Genomic DNA, 18,245 nt, shown 5'->3' with positions numbered 1-18,245 from the left:
CTATTTGTTGTATAGCGCCCGTACAGTAAGCATCCCCCAAGTTTCCACAATATCTCACGTCTAGCAATTGCATTTCTTAGACGGAAAAGCGTTCGCAGATGCTTAGTCGTGCTGCTGGCCGCTGTGCTTGTTCGCCCAGCGCAAAAAGTGCTTCCCGCACCCTAGTTTTACGCTGTATGGTAAAAATATCAGTTGATTTTATTTCCTTAGTACCTATATTGACTTCGCTGACTCTTCCCCCGCCTTCAAGAGGCCTTATATTTTCCTACTGGCGTACCAGTCAGCGAAGCGTCGCATGTGCAGCGCTTGTGTGAAGCGACCTTGACTTGGAGCTAGATACAGTGTACAAACTAACCAAGTAAAGAAAGGCACATTTTTCCATTCACAAACGTGTCCTGGCTTCGTTTCAACTGAGCAAACGAATTGCGACGACTCGTCGGCGGCCGGCGGACGAAACGCTGGGCCGACTGACTCTGTCTGAAGGCCGGGGAGCCGTGCAGTAGCGCAGCCAATTGCGAGCTCAGCTCCTCCTGACGTCACACGAAAGTGCCACAGAAAATGGGCGAGCACAAAGAGAGGAGGACAGAATTTTCTAATTAATTTTTCTACTAAATAAAATCGCGTAAACGCGCCCAGAGTGGTCGAAACATGGCCTGGGGACTCCGGACTACAATTTGCGCCAGTAATCCCGCAATGTTTACATACCGTATTTATTCGAATCTAAGCCGATAGTTTTTTTGAAATACTGATATATGAAACTCCAGGGTCGGCTTGCATTCGAGGATTTTGAAATACGCGCCAATTTCCAAGTGAAGTGGCGCGCAGCTAGCGCCACCCAGAAAAGAAAGTATTGTAGCCATTACTAGACGAGCCAGTAGCCACTTAAGGGCCATAGGCCGCCATTTTGAATTGTGCGGACAGTGTCCTGCGTGCGGTGTGGCCGTTGGTTTTGACAGCGCAAAAAGAAGCGGCGGCATTATAGTGCCGCTTTTAAAAGAAAAGTTGCTTTAGCTGCGGAGTTGTCGTCGAACGTTCAAGCCGGGCGGGACTTCGGCGTGGATGAAAAAAATGTCCGTGGTTGGAGGACGCAACGGGAGAGGATATTTGCGTGCGCTGCAACGAGGTTGGCAATCACCGGACCACGAGAATGCAGTCACCACGAAATGGAGATGGCATTGGCTGACTTCGTTCAGACGCGGCAAGCAGCTGCCCTTCCAGTAACGACGGAAGTGCTCCAGGCAAAAGCAAGAGAGCTTTTAAGGGAACGAGGCTTATCGCGGGCACACTTCAAAGCCAGTCGGGGCTGGCTGCAGAAATTCATGAAGCACTTCGGATTTAGCCTCAGTCGTCGAACCTCAATCGTCCAGAAGTTGCCCGGTGATTTTGAAGAGAAACTGATTGAGTTCCAGCACCGCATCTTCATGTTCAATAAACGTGTTTTCTTTTTGTGAACGCTGACCTCGCCTTTTTGTTCGGCCTACATTCGAGGTAATTTTTTTTTTTTTTTTTTTTTTTTTTTGCGCCTTCGGACTTTCGGGGGTCGACTTAGAATCGGGGCCGGCCTAGATTCGAATAAATATGGTACAGTGTCCCTTTAAGGTGGTTCCCCAATCCTCCCGTGTTAAAACGCTTTTGAAGTCTATGGTGATCTCGCTAGTCGCCTTCAGCGCGCTACCTCACTCGAGCAGAGCAGGTGCAGTTGCAACTGAAAACTTCCTGTATGTGGTGAATACAAAGTGTCATAAAACAGTAACAAGATGCTGTGTGAGGCTCCTAGGGATGGCTTGGTGCCTAAGAATGCACACATTCTGTTCTGGGGCCATCTGAAGCTTTGACACGACGGGCCAAACAATGCTGCGACAAGGACATGCACTCCTACGGTTTCCCAGTCTTTCCACGCACACCTATGCCAAAATCTAGAGTGCTGCGGCCACTGGGTGATGATACCTATTAATTACACCCATCGGAAGGACTTCTGGAAAAGCCTCTCACTTGTTGTCGGTGCAGTAGTGCCATATATAGTTGAACCCCTTTATAAGAGGCACGTACTGGGGAGCAGTTTCTGTCTCTCGTGTGCGAGGTCTCTTATAAGCAGGGTACCACATTTTCACTTACTGGTCAATTTAGTTCATTGTTGGCAGCGTACAACTAAAATAAGCACAATGGAACGCTACGGCATGTTGAAAAAGGCTTATCTAATTTACGTTTCGTCGCCACAATATATGAAATAGTTCTGAATCTTTGTTTGCTTCATGACTGTATTTGCAGTTTTTTTTTACGACAGATTCTACAAGCATTCTCTTCTTTCGTCGCTGTCTGCAGTAGACGAAGAACCGTAGACGTCGAGTTCACAGGCCTGATGAATAGCGAGAGCACACAGCATTTTCCGCTGTGTGCTTTGGCAATTCATCAGGCTGGCAGGACTTGACATCTGTGATGCTTCTTAATTGGGAGCTATGCAATTGGGAGAGCCCACTGTGCACTTCCGGTATTCCTGGCTTGCACAGAAGCCTTCTTGCGCGGTCGCGCTCGTACACATGGCAGTAAGCTTCAACCACTTTTGAACGTTGCATTTCCATTGGCAGGGCTTCTTGCCGTCGTTTCACAGCTGAGTGAACCACTCTGCGTGTTTGCTGAAGTTACGGTAAATAGCGACTGTGGGCATCTGTTGCCCCCTTTGATTCCACAGTGGACGCAACTGCTGTTGGCGACTGATGGCAACGCATCTAAAGTTAAAATGCCTGTTACAAGTGAGACTGTTGACCGAAATTCAAGGATAACTTGTCCTTTATAGGTGGTATTAATTGAAAATTTTAGCTGTCAGTTTCTTCGCTTGGCAACGCTAGAAATGGCCACGGACATGGCGCCGCTTGTGCCACTGCACCTGCACGCCGAAGAAAAAAAAAAACGCTGGCGTGCGTCGTCTGCTTTGTTTCCTCAACGGTGGTGCCAACAGAGTTGTTGTTAATCGCACTCGCATTAGAGTAGAGGCAGTACTTTGCGTTCGGTGGGGTAGAGTTTGTAACGTCCAACCCATATCATGGGCTTAGCACGGACAAGTAGCGCCATCCCGCGGAGGCCGACGTAACCAGTGACGGCGCTCTCACATGGTTGCCTGCATGCGTGCCTCGCTAGTGAATACAGGCTATAACCAACTATCTTCCTCATCCAATGTCTGTTATAAAAGAGGTCAGTTTAATGGTAAAGACAGGGCGGCCATCCATGTGGGTGAATAGTGTCTCCTACACCCATGCCTCTTATAATGAGGTTCAACTGCATATCAGAATGTGTGACACTGAAAGTGCATGGTTGCACATTCTATGATGATTGCTGCACTGAGCTATGTCCAGTCAGCTGCCAGCAGCTCTGAAAACTACTGTAAAAACCCGCGTATAATACGAGGTTTTTTTTCTAAATTTTACCATGTAAAATTTGTGCCTCGTATTATATGTGGATCCCAAAGTTCTCAGTCGAAAATTTGCACTTCCGGTTTCAGTCTCAGCGGAGGGTGCGCCATCTTGCGGTGGCGTTAGCCGGCTGCTGCTTCTCTCAGCCGCCGCCATTTTGATTGTTTTGACCAGGCGAAGGATCGGCACGTTCACCGCAAGTCTATCACCATACGATGTCGGGTGCACGAAGGCAGTATTCGGCTGCAATTAAAAGTTATTTTATGTGCCGAGACCATCGGGAGTTGCGCCGCAGGACGGCAGTTCGGCGTCACCAAAGGCAGCATTTGCGGGTGGAGAAAGCAACTGGTGCTTGGCTGGAAAAGGTCTGTGTGGTGTCGGCGGCCTGGAGCACTGTTGGGGGTTCCCATCAGTGTTCATGTTGGGCGCCTTTCGCTGCCACCTGGCCGATTCCGTGAAGAAGTTGTTACGCGAACCCTGAACCGAACTCATTGTCATTCCAGGAGGAATGACATCCCAGCTGCAACCGCCAGACGTTTGCATCAACAAGACTTTCAAAGACTGCATCAGGTCCTGCTACCAAGAGTGCATGAGGTCAGGAGACCGTAAATGACAGCTACCGAATGGCTGACGCGGGTTTCTCCAGCGGTGCTTTGTGGCTGGATCGCGGATGCGTGGGCCAGCGTATCAGAGGAGCTCGTCAGTCGCTCTTTTAAAGGAGCCATGAAGAGAAAATGCAAGTTGGTTTTATTCGAAAGATTTCGTGTTTTATAGTGCCCTCAGCGCTTGTCCGGATACAAACGGTGCTTTATTCACGGAGAAATTAAACAATTTAGATTAAAATTTTGATTTTCCCGCTCAATCGTGCGTTTTCGTGGTCCCAAATGACACCACAGGAACCGACTGCTCTGCAGCCTAGAGTACCTTCATTCACGCATCCGCCGTACAGGGTAGAGACACGTATACGCTGGCGCCGCCATTTTCGGTTGCTCGCTCGCCGCCGAAGCAAGTCATTGTGTCAAAACCGCGCTAAAATTATCGTCGCAACGCGGTTTACTGAAGAAGTTTGAATCATATTGTCTGTTTCGCGTTGCTAGGTCTCGTATGAAACGAAAAGAATAATGCGTTGAGCCCGTTGGCCCAATTGCGGCGGCACGGGACCGTTCAAAGGTTGTCTCCACCCTGTACAGCGGTGTTGGTCTGTTCCCGCTTTTCTTTACGTTCCGTAACCTAGATGGCGCCACCATACCGTTGGAACCGTTTGGTTTGTTTTTGCCCGCATTTAAACCTGGCTTGTTTTTGTTCTGGCAGAAAATATTCGTTACCTAAAACAGTGCTCGCTCGACAAATGGGGTCACGTAAGACACCGTTGCTTGCGTCAATCGGCCAGTGTCGTCTGAGACAACCCCAAGCCCCGTAGTGCTGTGCAGCTAAACCAAGCATGCTGTGCGCAGTACGAACAGCAGAACGCATCAGTACTTCTATGTTTACATGTGCTTTCGTAACTTCCACTGTTTGTCCCATCATTCTTATTGCTTTGTAAAGAATGTGCCCTAAATTTAAGCGCAAATCGCTCGTTCGTCTAGTTTGTAAGGTCTACCTAATTTGCGTCTGCTTCTGCCAGCCTCCGCCAATCGCAGAGCTTAGCTCATGTGACATCATAGGTTCTGTTGCGGGAAATGAGCTGGTGGGTCACATGAGCATTCCCGTTTTTCCTAATTATGTAGCTTATTTGAGTGAAGTTTACGTTAAAAGTGGTGTCAGTATGATTCTAACGAGACAATCTTTTGAATAAACCAAACTTGTGTTTTCTCTTCATGGCTCCTTTAAGAAATGGGCATCTCGAACGTCCTTGATGATGAGGACCACTTTCTGTGGGAAGACATTTCCGACAAGGCGACTTCAGGAGACAGCGGCAGCGAACCTGACGATGACTGAACGGACGTCGGGAGACAGTGCCAGCGAAAACAGACAATGACTGAATGGTAACTGCAGTGCAAATAAATGTTTTCTGTGCTCTTTACCTCGCATTATATGCGGATGAAAACTTTTTTTCTGATTTTGCTGTCTCCGAATTACACTTCGTATTATACGCGGGTCCGTATTATACGGGGGTTTTTACGGTAATAGCGACGCCACAAAGACATGCCCTGAAGATCAGACCCAGTAAGTGCACCTTATGGCAAAGATGATGACAGTGGCCTTTGAGCAAGCATTATTTGCTCGGTTGGTGCCTCATTGTTGGGCTGCGATCCGCTCAACAATCAAATTTAAGCTTTGTCAAAGAATACTACCAACTTCTGTGTAAAGATCAGGCTTCGCCAATTTCAAAGGAATCGACCAGAAAACTTGCATAGCAGGGTATACAAACGCAGAATGAGAGGACTAAGCTTTATAAATCTGTAAATGACAGATAGGAACCATAGTAGCAGAACCTGGCCCACTGGTTCAACTCTGTATTCTTTTGTATCTTTCTACTGTGTCAAGTTTTTAACAGTGCCCGTTTTATTTTTACATAGTTGACTGAAGGACTGTACGGTAATACAGTTAAACCTCGTTATAACGAGACGGGCTGTAACGAAATAATGGCTATAACGAGCAAATCGTAATTCCCCTTGAAAGTCCCCATAGACACCAATGTGTATAAAACCTCGTTTTAACGAGGTAAAATTTGCCCGTTATGGGATGTAACGAGCAGATTTCGTTGAGAAACAAAATTTTGAGCTAATTTTACAACAGTGCTCAACGCAGATTTGAGACAGTGCGTAACACAACAACTGTATTTAGCAGTTCAGAACTCCCGCCACGCATCCTCCAGCCACGCGTGCCTGATGTGCGCGAAGCTGGATGGCGCACCATGCGATGATTGCTGCGCCCGCGAAGCCTTTCCCACATGTTTCCCACCCTCCTCTCGCTGCGCACAGCATGCAGACAATGCACACGGCGCGCATGGTTGCGTCACCTCCCCCCTGTTCTTATCGCCGACGTCGCTGCGTTTTGTACTGTGTGTGTGTTTTTTCGGAGTTTTCAGAGTTACGTTTTATCGAGCTGCCCGTGTGATTCCAACAACATGAGTGTGACAGGCGGGAAGCGAAAGCGAAAGACTATCACGCTTGAACAGAAGACGGCTATGATAAAAGCCGTCGCATCGGGCATGAAGAAGGGTAAGGTGGCAAGGGACTTTGACGTGTCGACGAGTACGCTGTCTACCATCGTGAGCAACCAAGAGTCCATCGTCGGCGCTGTTGCACGTGGTGTGACAGGAAGCGCTAAGAGGATGAGGGCTCCTGCTTTTGAAGTGGTCGAAAGAGCCGTTTTTAAATGGTTTTCAGGCACACGGCCCGTGAATATGCCAGTGAGCGGCGCCTTGCTACAAAGAAAAGCCAGAGACTTCGCCTGCATCATGGGCTATGACAGCTTCATCGCAAGTTCGGGATGGCTCCAACGTTTCAAGGAGCACCACAACATTGTAGGGAGAGCAGTCTGTGGCGAATCCCGGTCGGTCGACGAAGCAGAGGCGGCAACGTGGGCGGAAGAAAACGTTGGGCGGCTGCTAGAAACGTACAGCAAGGAGGACATTTTTAATGCGGACGAAACCGCTCTCTTTTTTAAGATGTTGCCGCACAAGACGTTAGCCCTTAAGGTAGGTCGACACCTTCAAAAACGCATTTTTTGAAAAAAATGACTTTTTTTAAATTTTGCAATTTCAACATCTTTGTCTATTGAAGAATATTTAGAAAAAAAAATGTGCTGTTATCTTAATCGGTTCAAAAGTTATGACCATTTTTCAACCCCGCCGAGACGCATCCGAAACCGAAACTGAAGGTTTCCGATTACGCAGTATCTGCCATGTCGTCCTAAATGTTTCTTCGTATATACGTTACATAATGCTAATTTATTTAGCTACATTCTAAGCTTTTGGACACATTTCGGGATATTGTACATTTGATTTATTTCAAAATTTTCACTAAGGGGCAATGGGTGGCACACTCGTGTTCACGTTGCGCGCATTTGCATTGCCTTGCGTTCGTGTCTGGTTGTCCGTGCTTTTTCGTATGCCGTTTTAACCTCACGGATTTAGTTCTAGCCTCGCAAGGAGACCATTATAGTACTTTATAGTCTGCAGTTACAGTTATAGTACGAGGAAGGCGTGCCTGACCAGTGACTGTCACCCTAAGACGAAGGCTGCATATGAGTCAACTGTAAGACACGAAACAGGCAAAAAAAATGTGTGCGCCTCAGCTCGGCCAAACGGAGATCGTGCCGGTTACAAGGAGGGTGCAAGCTATCAGCCTGGCGGATTTTAGGCGCATTGACTGTTTCTTATAATACGTACAATAGGTGTGAACCTTCAAAGCCATTTTTCTCAAAACTTGATTTTTTGCAACCATTAGTTACGCGAACAGTGATAACTTTGCTTCTAGAAATTATTTTCTTATGAAACTTTGTGTGCTGTTGATTTATATATAGAGCTATGCAATCAAGCAGAATGACTGAAAACTATTGGTAACTTTTTATATTATGGCCAGTTGTGTGAAACCCAAACAAGCCGGATATCAAATTTTTGAGTCTTTTTATGATTACGCAACTTAGCTTAAAGATGTGATATTCTTGGAGGTTAGTTGCACAGGTTATTGTCTTCATTATGTTCCTGCCAAGTCGTGGTTGAATCGAACCAACCATTTTGTACTTATGACTGCTCGCGCAACATGCATATTTTGGCGCATTTTAATTTATATAAATTTTTTGTTCGACATTTTTAGCAATTTTATCTATTTAAAGTTTCTAACTGTATAAGCTTTACAAGCCAAAAATATAATTGTAACGTTTGGGCTACACCTGTCAATTTTTTTTTCGAAGGTGTCGACCTACCTTAAAGGTGAGCCGTGCCATGGCGGTGAACAAAGTAAGCTCCGGATCACGGTGCTACTTTGTGCTAACATGGACGGTTCCGAGAAGCTGCCAGTTTTCGTAATTGGCAATTTGCATCCCCGCGCTGTTTTAAGGGGGGACGCGGCTTTCAACTTCGGAAAAATGACCAAAACATCGTTTTCTTGAAGCCCACATATTCGGCTTCTATGTTTCCTATTCTGTGCGTCTGCAAAGTTTTTACGCTGAAAAGCGTCGCAAAGTGGCATAAAAAAATACTTTTGTCAGGCGCGGTGACAAACTATCAGCGCAAAAGGGCGAAAAAACGGCAATTTTCGGAGTGCTCTATCTCCGCAACGGTGCGACCGGGCGCGGCCATTTTGATATGGTTAGATCGGCCGAGCAATCGTCTTTCCGGTTACGCTCGTCTCTTGTATCTTCGTTCATTCACAAACGCACAACGGCAGAAAAGAAACGACGCACAAACGAAGCTAGAAATAGATGCTGAAGCGCTATTGGTCCTCCGGTCGGGGTGCAGAACAGCGACCCTCCTGATTGGATGTCGCGGGCGCAACGCAAGATGGCGGCCGCCTGAGCTGCGTAGCGAGCGGATTGAGTTCATTTTCGCCGCTTCGCTCGGCCGAGTTTCTGTTCAATCTGTGGTATTCAACACGCACGTTATCGCGATGGGAATGGCAGAGATAACGAGCCAGATTACGGAAAGTTGTGTGGCTCGAAAGGCGGAGGTCATCGAACGCTTCGTGGTGCGCGTGACTCTACCGTCGCCAGACCTTGGAGGGTGACGCGGTGTGCGCGCTTGCGAAAGCGGTTCGTGAAGTAAACTTTTAGCCGGATTTGCGATGTTTACACGCTTAGTTATTGCTGTGTTTTGACTGTGGGCTCGCTAGTCTTGATAAAGAAACGGTCGATGGGTTTCAATGGGCTTTCAATGCAAAATAGGTTAGTTGGTTGGCTGTATCGCACTGGACAACCTCCTTTTGCAGTGTTGTCACCATGGCAACAAGTTCAGCATTTTTTTTTACTTAAATTTGAACGTTTTCGGCTTTTTTTATGTTTTATCTTGCCTGGCACAGCAACTTAGTACTCATACGTGCAGGTGTTCATTGCCAAAAGTTTGCATACCACAAGGATGAAAATGAGCTACTTTGAAGCTTGGTAGAGTATTCTGCATAACTCCCAACTTCAATGCAAGGGCATATTTTTTTACTACTTTTGACATTCAAGGCATCCAATATTTCTCGCAGCACAGCCAGTATGCCCTAAGCAATGGTATCAATAATTTCCCTAAAAAAAATCACTGTTAAATGCTGCCACAGTAACGTACATTTTTAACGCAGAGAGCATATTTTTATTCCTATATTACTAACTCAAACCTGTTTGCATGAAAATTACAAGTGCACGGGAAACGTTGCGCAAGAAAGGCGATATGGCTCGCGCGCATCGCAGCGTACGCTTACCGCGACATATCGAGCTTTGATTATACCTGATATGGCTGGTCAGGTCGCTTTTAAGATTAAAAACTAACGTCGCAGGCATTAATTACAACTACTGGCGTTCAATCGTAACCGGTTGCCCAGTCATGTGATGCTCCAATGCGCGTCGGCTATGCCGTGCGCGCCGCAGCGTTTGACGCGTCGACCATTTCTTTCTCAAGGCTAGCGAGCCCACAGTCAAAACAAAGCAATAACTAAGCGTGTAAACATCGCAAATCCGACTAAAAGTTCACTTCACGAACCGCTATCGCAAGCGCGCACACCGCGTCACCCTCCGGGGTCTGGCGACGGTAGAGTCACGCGCACCACGAAGCGTTCGATGACCTCCGCCTTTCGAGCCACACAACTTCCCGTAATCTGGCTCGTTATCTCTGGCATTCCCATCGCGATAACGTCCGTGTTGAATACCACAGATTTAACAGAAACTCGGCCGAGCGAAGTGGCGAAAATGAACTCAATCCGCTCGCTACGCAGCTCAGGCGGCCGCCATCTTGCGTTGCGCCCGCGACATCCAATCAGGAGGGTCGTTGTTCTGTGCCCCGACCGGAGGACCAATAGCGCTTCAGCATCTATTTCTAGCTTCGTTTGTGCGTCGTTTCTTTTCTGCCGTTTGTGCGTTTGTGAATGAACGAAGATAAAAGAGACGAGCGGAACCGGAAAGACGATCGCTCGGCCGATCTAACCATATCAAAATGGCCGCGCCCGGTGGCACCGTTGCGGAGATAGAGCGCTCCGAAAATTGCCGTTTTTTCGCCCTTTTGCGCTGATAGTTTGTCACCGCGCCTGACAAAAGTATTTTTTTATGCCACTTTGCGACGCTTTTCAGCGTAAAAACTTTGCAGATGCACAGAATAGGAAACATAGAAGCCGAATATGTGGGTTTCAAAAAAACGATGTTTTGGTCATTTTTCCGAAGTTGAAAGCCGCGTCCCCCCTTAAGTGGAAGAGGCAGCTCCCAGTGAAGTACACTGCCAACCGCAAAGCCTGGATGAGCAGGGAGATTTTCACAAAATGCCTTTGCGAATGGGGCAAGAAGCTGACGAAGGAGAACCGCAAGGTGTGCCTTGTTTTGGGTAATTGCACCGCCCACCACGCTGCTGCCGTGCTCCAAAACATCGAGCTGCTGTTCCTGCCTGCCAACTGCACAGCAAGAATACAACCGCTTGATCAGGGCGTGATTATGTCGCTGAAGGCAGGATACCGCAAGCGTGTGATCAACCGTCTCCTGCTCAACATGAGACTGAAGCGGGACACCGATGTTGACTTGTATGCTGCAATCGAGATGCTGCAAGCGGCGTGGATGAGTGTGACGGTGACCACGATCGCCAATTGCTTTCGGCACGCCTCATTTGCCGCCACACCAAATGCCAGCAACGAGCCGTTAGATGAGCCCACTGTGCCTGACGGTTTCGCCGCATCAGAAGAGGTCTCAGCGTCATCGTCATGGACGGCCCTTCGTGACGCCGGCGTCGTGCCTGACAGTGAGTCGTTTTGCGACTATGTGAGTGCAGACTCGCAAGTGATGGCAACGAAGCAGCTCATGGATGACGATATCGTGCATGCTGTCAACAAACCGGACGAGACCAGCGACAATGAATCTGTCGACGAACGGGAGAACAAGGTGTCGACGGCGTCAGAGGCACTAGACGCGGTGGACGTGCTGCGCCGCGACTTCGGCGCGCACGAGGGTGGCGAAGATGGCGTGAACTTAGCGGCACAGATCGCACACATCAGGAAGGTGCATCAACGTCCTATTACGGACTTCTTCACACCCAAGCCTGCTTGAAATGAGTTTTGAACTGTAATAAAGTAGGTTTGTGACTTCTCCTCTTTACCTCCAGAATGTGTTTATTTTACTGAGTACCGCCATGCGGCGAGATGCTGTTTCGCCCGCTTCTTGTTTTAGGTAACTACAATGCATAATATTTGCAGTAAATGTCGGCTACGGCTATAACGAGCAAATCGCAGCGCCCCTTCAATTGCGTTGTAACGAGGGTTAACTGTATTAGGCAGCTTTTGTAAGGATTGTTGCTTTGTTATTCACTTATAGATCGTACAGCTTATAAAACCCTAAACATAAAAAAAAGCCTCCATGCAAATATTTCATTTTCATATCCAAATTTCTTATTTTGTTTTTCGATATTAACACACCAATGCGGAGTGCGAACAGCATGGTTGACAAAAGAGCTGAAATACGGAGAAGACAGAGGGAAGAATGCACAGCCCAGAAAATTTCTTAAAGTGTTCTGACACCAACCCCCTGCCCCCCACTCCTTGGCCACACCCCTGAAGCCTTAGATAAATTAAAAATTCATTTACCCCTTTATTGGTTCCACAGTTTGCTTCACGTCAGGAGTGTTGCAAGTGAATGTGCTGCTCATGCGCGAACAACTTCAGCTCACATATTATTGCGTATACTATACTGTGTACTGTACTGTGTACTATACTGTACTGTGTACTGTACTGCGTATACTGTGTACTATATCTCGGTTACATAACATAAAAAAAAATCTGGGCACAATCAACTACACCAACTGGCCTGTGTCATGCCGAAACACCTCTGCAACAGCTCACTCATTACATTGCCAGCACTTTAAGCTGCGCTTGCTCTTGCCTGGAGCAATATGGCCGCCAACTGGTTTCCCCGGCTTCACCGTTCACGTGGGCGTGTACAGCCTCCTGAGACCCGACTATGAGGATTTCTCCAATATATTGGACAATAGGTAATGAGGTAATACTCCAATGACAAGGCAGTCATCCTCATAAAACCCCAATGCCCAACAAGTTGGACACCCGGTGGCACCATCTAGGCAGCATTGGTGAAAATACATCGTTCACACTCCTGCCAAAACTGTTCCCGAATGGTGGCGTTCAGCAGCGCGGCGTAAGCCGAAGAGGTCAATACTGTTTCTCGTATTTCTACCTGTATACCGCTTTCAAAGTATATCTTTGATTCTACTTTGATATCTCTTTGATTTTGCACTTAGTGCAAAAGCGAACGTGCAGAATACAAAATTTAAACTGCTCGCGCTTACTTTCTTCTGCGCTTCTTTTAATTTTGCGTGTCCAATACGTTGGATGCCAGGACTAAACACGGAGATTTTGACCGAGCTTTTGCGGTGGCCTTGTTACGAAACGCAAACGAGTGTTGTTGGTATTTAGCGGCTTGTGGGCGACATCGCGTGTCTTTTTTTATTTAGAAGACCGGCCTCACGTGTCCGATGAGATGGCTGAAGCAATTTTGTGAAGTTTCGCCAAACTGTTGCTGAGATCCTCGCAATTCCAGGGAGGAAGCAGGACGAAACGGAGAATGAGGACAAAGCCGAGTGCTATCTGCAATCAAAGCTTGGCTCGACTATACGCCTCGAGATTCGCGATCGCTGCGCCGCCTGCCGCCGCTTCTCCGCGGCGTTTGCGGGATTAGCGCTGCGTGGCTGATAGGTGGTCATTCAGTGTTTTGGTTCTCTTTCGCTTCTCTTTGCCTTTCCGCGCTCTAAACAACTTGTTATGGTGACGTCTGTATGCTAACTGCACGTTTAGGGCACCTAAAAAAAACAGCTGCGTCTTGGTAGAACGCTCTAACGCCAACAAGAGCTACCCGGGGAGGCGGTTCTGCGCGCTTCTTGGCCGCTCTTGCGGGCGTCGGCGATGGCAGCAGCATATCACCGCTGTCACCTTCGAACACGTCAGCACAAGTGAATTCTATTTATTGTCGCCTCGCTTAGACCTGATATTGGCACTGTAAGTGGTTGGTTCGTTTTGCAGCGCAGACAACAAATGCGGCTTTGCTTCGAATATGTACGTCGTAGAAAAATATGTTTCGGGGACGTGATAACCCAATAGCTGACAAAAACTTGTGCCTTTTATGGGAATATAAGCCACGCGAAAATGTTAAGTAGACTCAAAGGCTGTGCATTGTCAGATATGTGCCCACTCATGCCTTATAGTAAGAACCAAGGTATATGTTATTGAAACCACGGGAAAATGAATGGTCTGCAAGTAAGGAATAAATAGAATAGTTGTACGGGAATGAAAAAAAAAAATGAGTGCAGCTTCTGAAATGCTAAAGACGCTTGTTCGAGCAAGGTAGTATTCACCAGACCAACTAGATGCGAAATTGCACTGATATTTCCCTAGACATGGGGGGGGGGATGAGGAGGAGGACGCTCAACTATCGTTGTTTACAAAAGCGGAGCGGAATCAACGAATGAACGTTTTAGTAATCACACACACAAGATGCGTGTTCACTTTTCGTTTGTTTTTCGCCTTGAAAAACGGCTGATCACTCGGCGGACTCATTTTTTGAAGAATACAGGATAGGCAGTTCACAAGCGATACGAGGTGTCGTCGGAAGAGTTGATTGATTGATTGCAGGGTTTAACGCGCCGACGCAACAGAGACGATGAGGCACGCCGTAGTGGAGGGCTCCGGATTAATTTTGACCACCTGGAGAGCCTTAACGTGCGCCAAAATCTCGTATACACGGGCTCGTTGGAAGAGTGTCGTATCTGATAAGGGCCTCTGATTTCGGTTTATGCTAGATTCTGCAGTCTCACTGTGTCATGACTCTTACGACGATGTTTCGAAGAAGAGTTTGGTCACGGACGCGGATTACTCTATAAGCCCATCTTCGCGCTTCTCGTGGAGGATAAATGTAACAGATGAATCTTTGGGAGCGCTCACCTCGGGACAAGACGACCCAGCATTAAATTTGTCGTCGTGTGCTGACTCCGGAGTGTAATTTTGCATTATCCGTCGTACTTCTTTGGTACAATGTTTGTGAAATTTATGCCGCATTGGCTTGTTCATGTTACTGATCAATATCTGATATGTGATATTGGCAGGCGTAACTTGCGTGCTGTCAGGTATGAGTGCTCCACTAGATTTTTTAAGTGCACAAAGTCGATTTACATCATAGTGTGTATGGCCGCAACATGACCATCGGAGGTAACACTGCTTACGGAGACACTGTCACTAAATTTCAGGGCAGCGGAATTGCAATCAGCTGCATGCAAATGCTGGCTTCGGGACGCCGGACTGTGACACACGCCCGGCGCTCATATAGATCTCACTAAGATCGCGTCATAAACGTTTATACTCTCGTGAACATGCCACGCTTGCAAACAGAGTGCCTGTCCCACGTTATTCGGTATTTCGAACGCGGAAAAACGGTAAATCGCTGTCTTGAACGAGCCCCACAAGCAACGGCGACAGGGGGGAGCGGGCCGGGGACTCCCGCGCCTGCTTTCGAAATGGGCCGCTAGGGGGATTTCAGTGGCGCCCCTACAGGCCGCGCTCGAGGCGTATAGTCCCAATAAAAGAGTGCTAGCCACTTCCCAAGGCCAGCAGACACTGCCAACGCTACCTGTTACGACTACAGGGTTGCGACACGAAAACAAAGTTCTTTCACACCAAATGTTGACTTTTTTCCTCCATCGCAAAGGACAGAAGATGTTTTAAAATTGGCCACACAAAGTGAACACAAGAGCGAAATCTTTTATCCAATACTGTCCCTTTTGAGTTCAAACATCTTTTTACACGAGTTTCAGCGCAGTATCTCCTGTACATCATTACATGTGCGCCATAGGAAAAAGAAAGACCTGGCACCAGCACCCCAGCGTCCAATATAAAGGACATCTCGCTGAGATGAAACTATGAGAGCTATTGAAAAACCACGCAACACGAAACTATGAGAGCTATTGAAAGACCACGCAACACTTTTCACTTTCGTAATTACACTTACTTATTCTGCAAGTTTAGAAAAACATTTGTGGACCCAAATGCATCCCGGGTCTCAGGAGGAGGATAGGAGACCTCCACTCCAGAAGTTTTTTCAAAACTCCTTGCAGCTGATGCGAGCATCAACTGACGAATAACCAAATGCTTTGCGTAGTCACACCTATCCCACATCTCTCCCCTCAAAATCCATTCTTGCGTGTCCAGCCTGTCCTCCTCCACCTATGCCGAGACTTGAAAAAGTGCAAAAACTGCCGATACCATGAAAAGACATAGACAGCACGTAGAACAAGTGCCTGTTTTGGCAATGCGTCTCTTCCTAGTGTCAGTGTGGTTCTACACTTTTTAGCGTGTCGAAGCTCTGCCGAGACAATACGCACAATCGAGATAAAAACGCCCGCGCACATCCATCTTCATCTTTCTCGCCAACTGTATTCTCCTGCAGGAGGAGCGAGAGGAGGATGGAAAAGGAGAGAGTCCCCTTGCTCACGTACCCTTGGCCTCCTCCTCCTTGCGGCGTGCCTGCTCCTCGCGCTGCTTGCGGATGAGGGCCAGGCGGGCCAGGTCGGCACGGGCCTCCTCCGTCTTGCCTGCCGCGTGCATCTTCTGGTAGTGCTGCCGCGCGCGCTGCTTCTCCAGCTCCTCCCTGCAATCGTGATGGAGGAAGATGGGGGCAGAGGGGGGGGTCAGGGACTAAAAGAGGAGCATGACCGCAACTTCTCTTTTTAACAATTTCGTAACTGCGGAAAAATCAATTGTTTTTGGGTGTTCCCAAAATATTTTTTTTCTTGCCGCAGGAAATGGTTGATGCTGAAGCGTAAGATACGACGACATGATAGAGAGAGAATAGGGCTTTCCAACAGTAATAAAATTGTGTAAACAAAAAGAAATAAAACATCAAAACATCAATGCTGCTTTGCACACGGTACACATCAAAGCAATTTGAAATATAGAGTTTGAACATAAAACACTTATAGAATAATACCATGAATATGAGCAGTGCAAGTACAAAAGTTATTTACACACAAAAAATATAAACATAAACAACGAACAGCCGCACGCTGCTCCGGAGCACTACACCGTCTTATGGAGAAAGCTCAACTATCTGTGCACATGACGGCTAAATCATCTAAACAGGCTAAACCAATAACAGGCACCAACACAACATGTCAGCAGCGACATGCGTGTGCCTTGCAGGAAGTGTGAACTCGCTGTTGTTCAGGTCGCAATCAAATGCAGAGACCCTCGCAACGCCACCAAAACATCTCTACCAAATGGTGGGGGGCCCTGCAGCAGTGATTTTTGCAGAGAACACATCACACTGCGCTGTCGCTGACGACCATGAGGGCTCCGACTCGAAACTGCGTTATGGCGGCAGTTGGCACAACAGCTTCACGATCCATGTGAAAGTGGTACGGCGGAACAGTGGTGATACGTCTGTGTTATGACGACCCGCTTCTTACGATGGATCACGGCGGTCCTGGCAAACTCCCCATCGAAACAGTGCTTTAGGAACCCCGATTATACAACACTCGGGTGCACGTGATCCGCTTCAAACGACAGACCCTGGCGGGATCTTTTACATCACTTTGCTGTCTCATCCCGACCTTTCTTTATTCTTGACCCCCATTTCACCCCGCTGGATGTGCAAAGGTATGCAGGCAGGCCAGACCCCTTGCTGAACAGACGCAAGCAAGCAGGCAGGTACTGGTGGGCACAAGTTAACCTTCGACGGCCCCATGCGGCAGTAGAACGCCACCGCTCCAACTGCGACAAGTCAAAGTCCAGGTGGCCAGCGGACCGTGAATTTAAAGCTCCCATCAAGCCGACGAACGTGACACACACGATGTAACCCCACGGCAGTGCCCAGACACCCCTTCCTCGCCTGCTCGATCCAAGTTTCTTCCTTTCATGACACACTCTCTCTCTCTCTCACCACCCTCTCTGTGCTCTCTGCTTTAAACAGGGGTGAGACAGCTGAATCAGATTCTGGAGCAGTTTTTGGAGCAGCGAAATCTTGATTTTGGAGCAGAAGAATCTTGAATTGGAGCAGAAGAACAACATTTATTATGTCACCTTAGTTGCCTCAAAATCAAATTCTTGGAAACCCGAGGGGAAGAAATGCACTTTTCAATCGGTTTTGAACGTACATAACACGGAAATAGACATTCAATAAAGTTTTTCTACCAGAGTATCACAAGATAATAACTGCACTACCTTCTTACAAACTATTTTTAAATACTTAGGCTCTATGCATAGATAACGAGGAGGGTAGTTGAAAATGTAGAATTTAAAAACTAAGCAATCATAAGGCATTTTTATTACCATGTGAATGCCGAACTTATTATTGTCGTCGCAGACTCAGCTTTACGCACAAGTGCAGAGCCACAGCAAAAGTTGCGCAAAGCGAGGTGACAGTGGTCACATCCCACCAGCCCTCCCATTTCAATCCCCAAGGCGCACATTCACTACGATACTAATTTGTGTAACCCTGGTATGTTTAGCCGCCTCCCTCTTGGCAATAAATTTCACTTCAGATAAATGAACCATTATTACTAGCGTGAATAGCCCGTCCCGCTATCGGACACTGCTTGAACCTTTTGCGGCGATGTAGCCTGTGCCACTTCTTCTGAAGTGTCGATCGCCCCATTCCCGCGGCTCGCGAGCTCGCTGTCAAAGGCGGCAATAACTCAGCGTTTTATAACACCGCAATGAGTCC

The 18,245-nt window shown here is 47.6% G+C and overlaps 1 protein-coding gene across 1 annotated transcript in view; it reads right to left on the bottom strand.

The window, feature by feature from the left end:
* The window catches only part of LOC144138706 (uncharacterized), a 47,466-nt gene that overhangs the window by 4,495 nt on the left and 24,726 nt on the right, over positions 1 to 18,245 (bottom strand). The window contains exon 5 of the mRNA XM_077671110.1: positions 16,021 to 16,172. Within this exon, the coding sequence (XP_077527236.1) occupies positions 16,021 to 16,172 (152 nt within the window). The remainder of the gene's footprint in view (positions 1 to 16,020; positions 16,173 to 18,245) is intronic.

This window comes from Haemaphysalis longicornis, unplaced genomic scaffold, assembly GCF_048455015.1.
Source record: "Haemaphysalis longicornis isolate Haplotype H1 unplaced genomic scaffold, Haemaphysalis longicornis Haplotype H1 scaffold_5, whole genome shotgun sequence".
In the NCBI taxonomy this organism is placed as follows: Eukaryota; Metazoa; Arthropoda; class Arachnida; order Ixodida; family Ixodidae; genus Haemaphysalis; species Haemaphysalis longicornis.
This window is presented reverse-complemented; position numbering and strand designations above follow the sequence as displayed.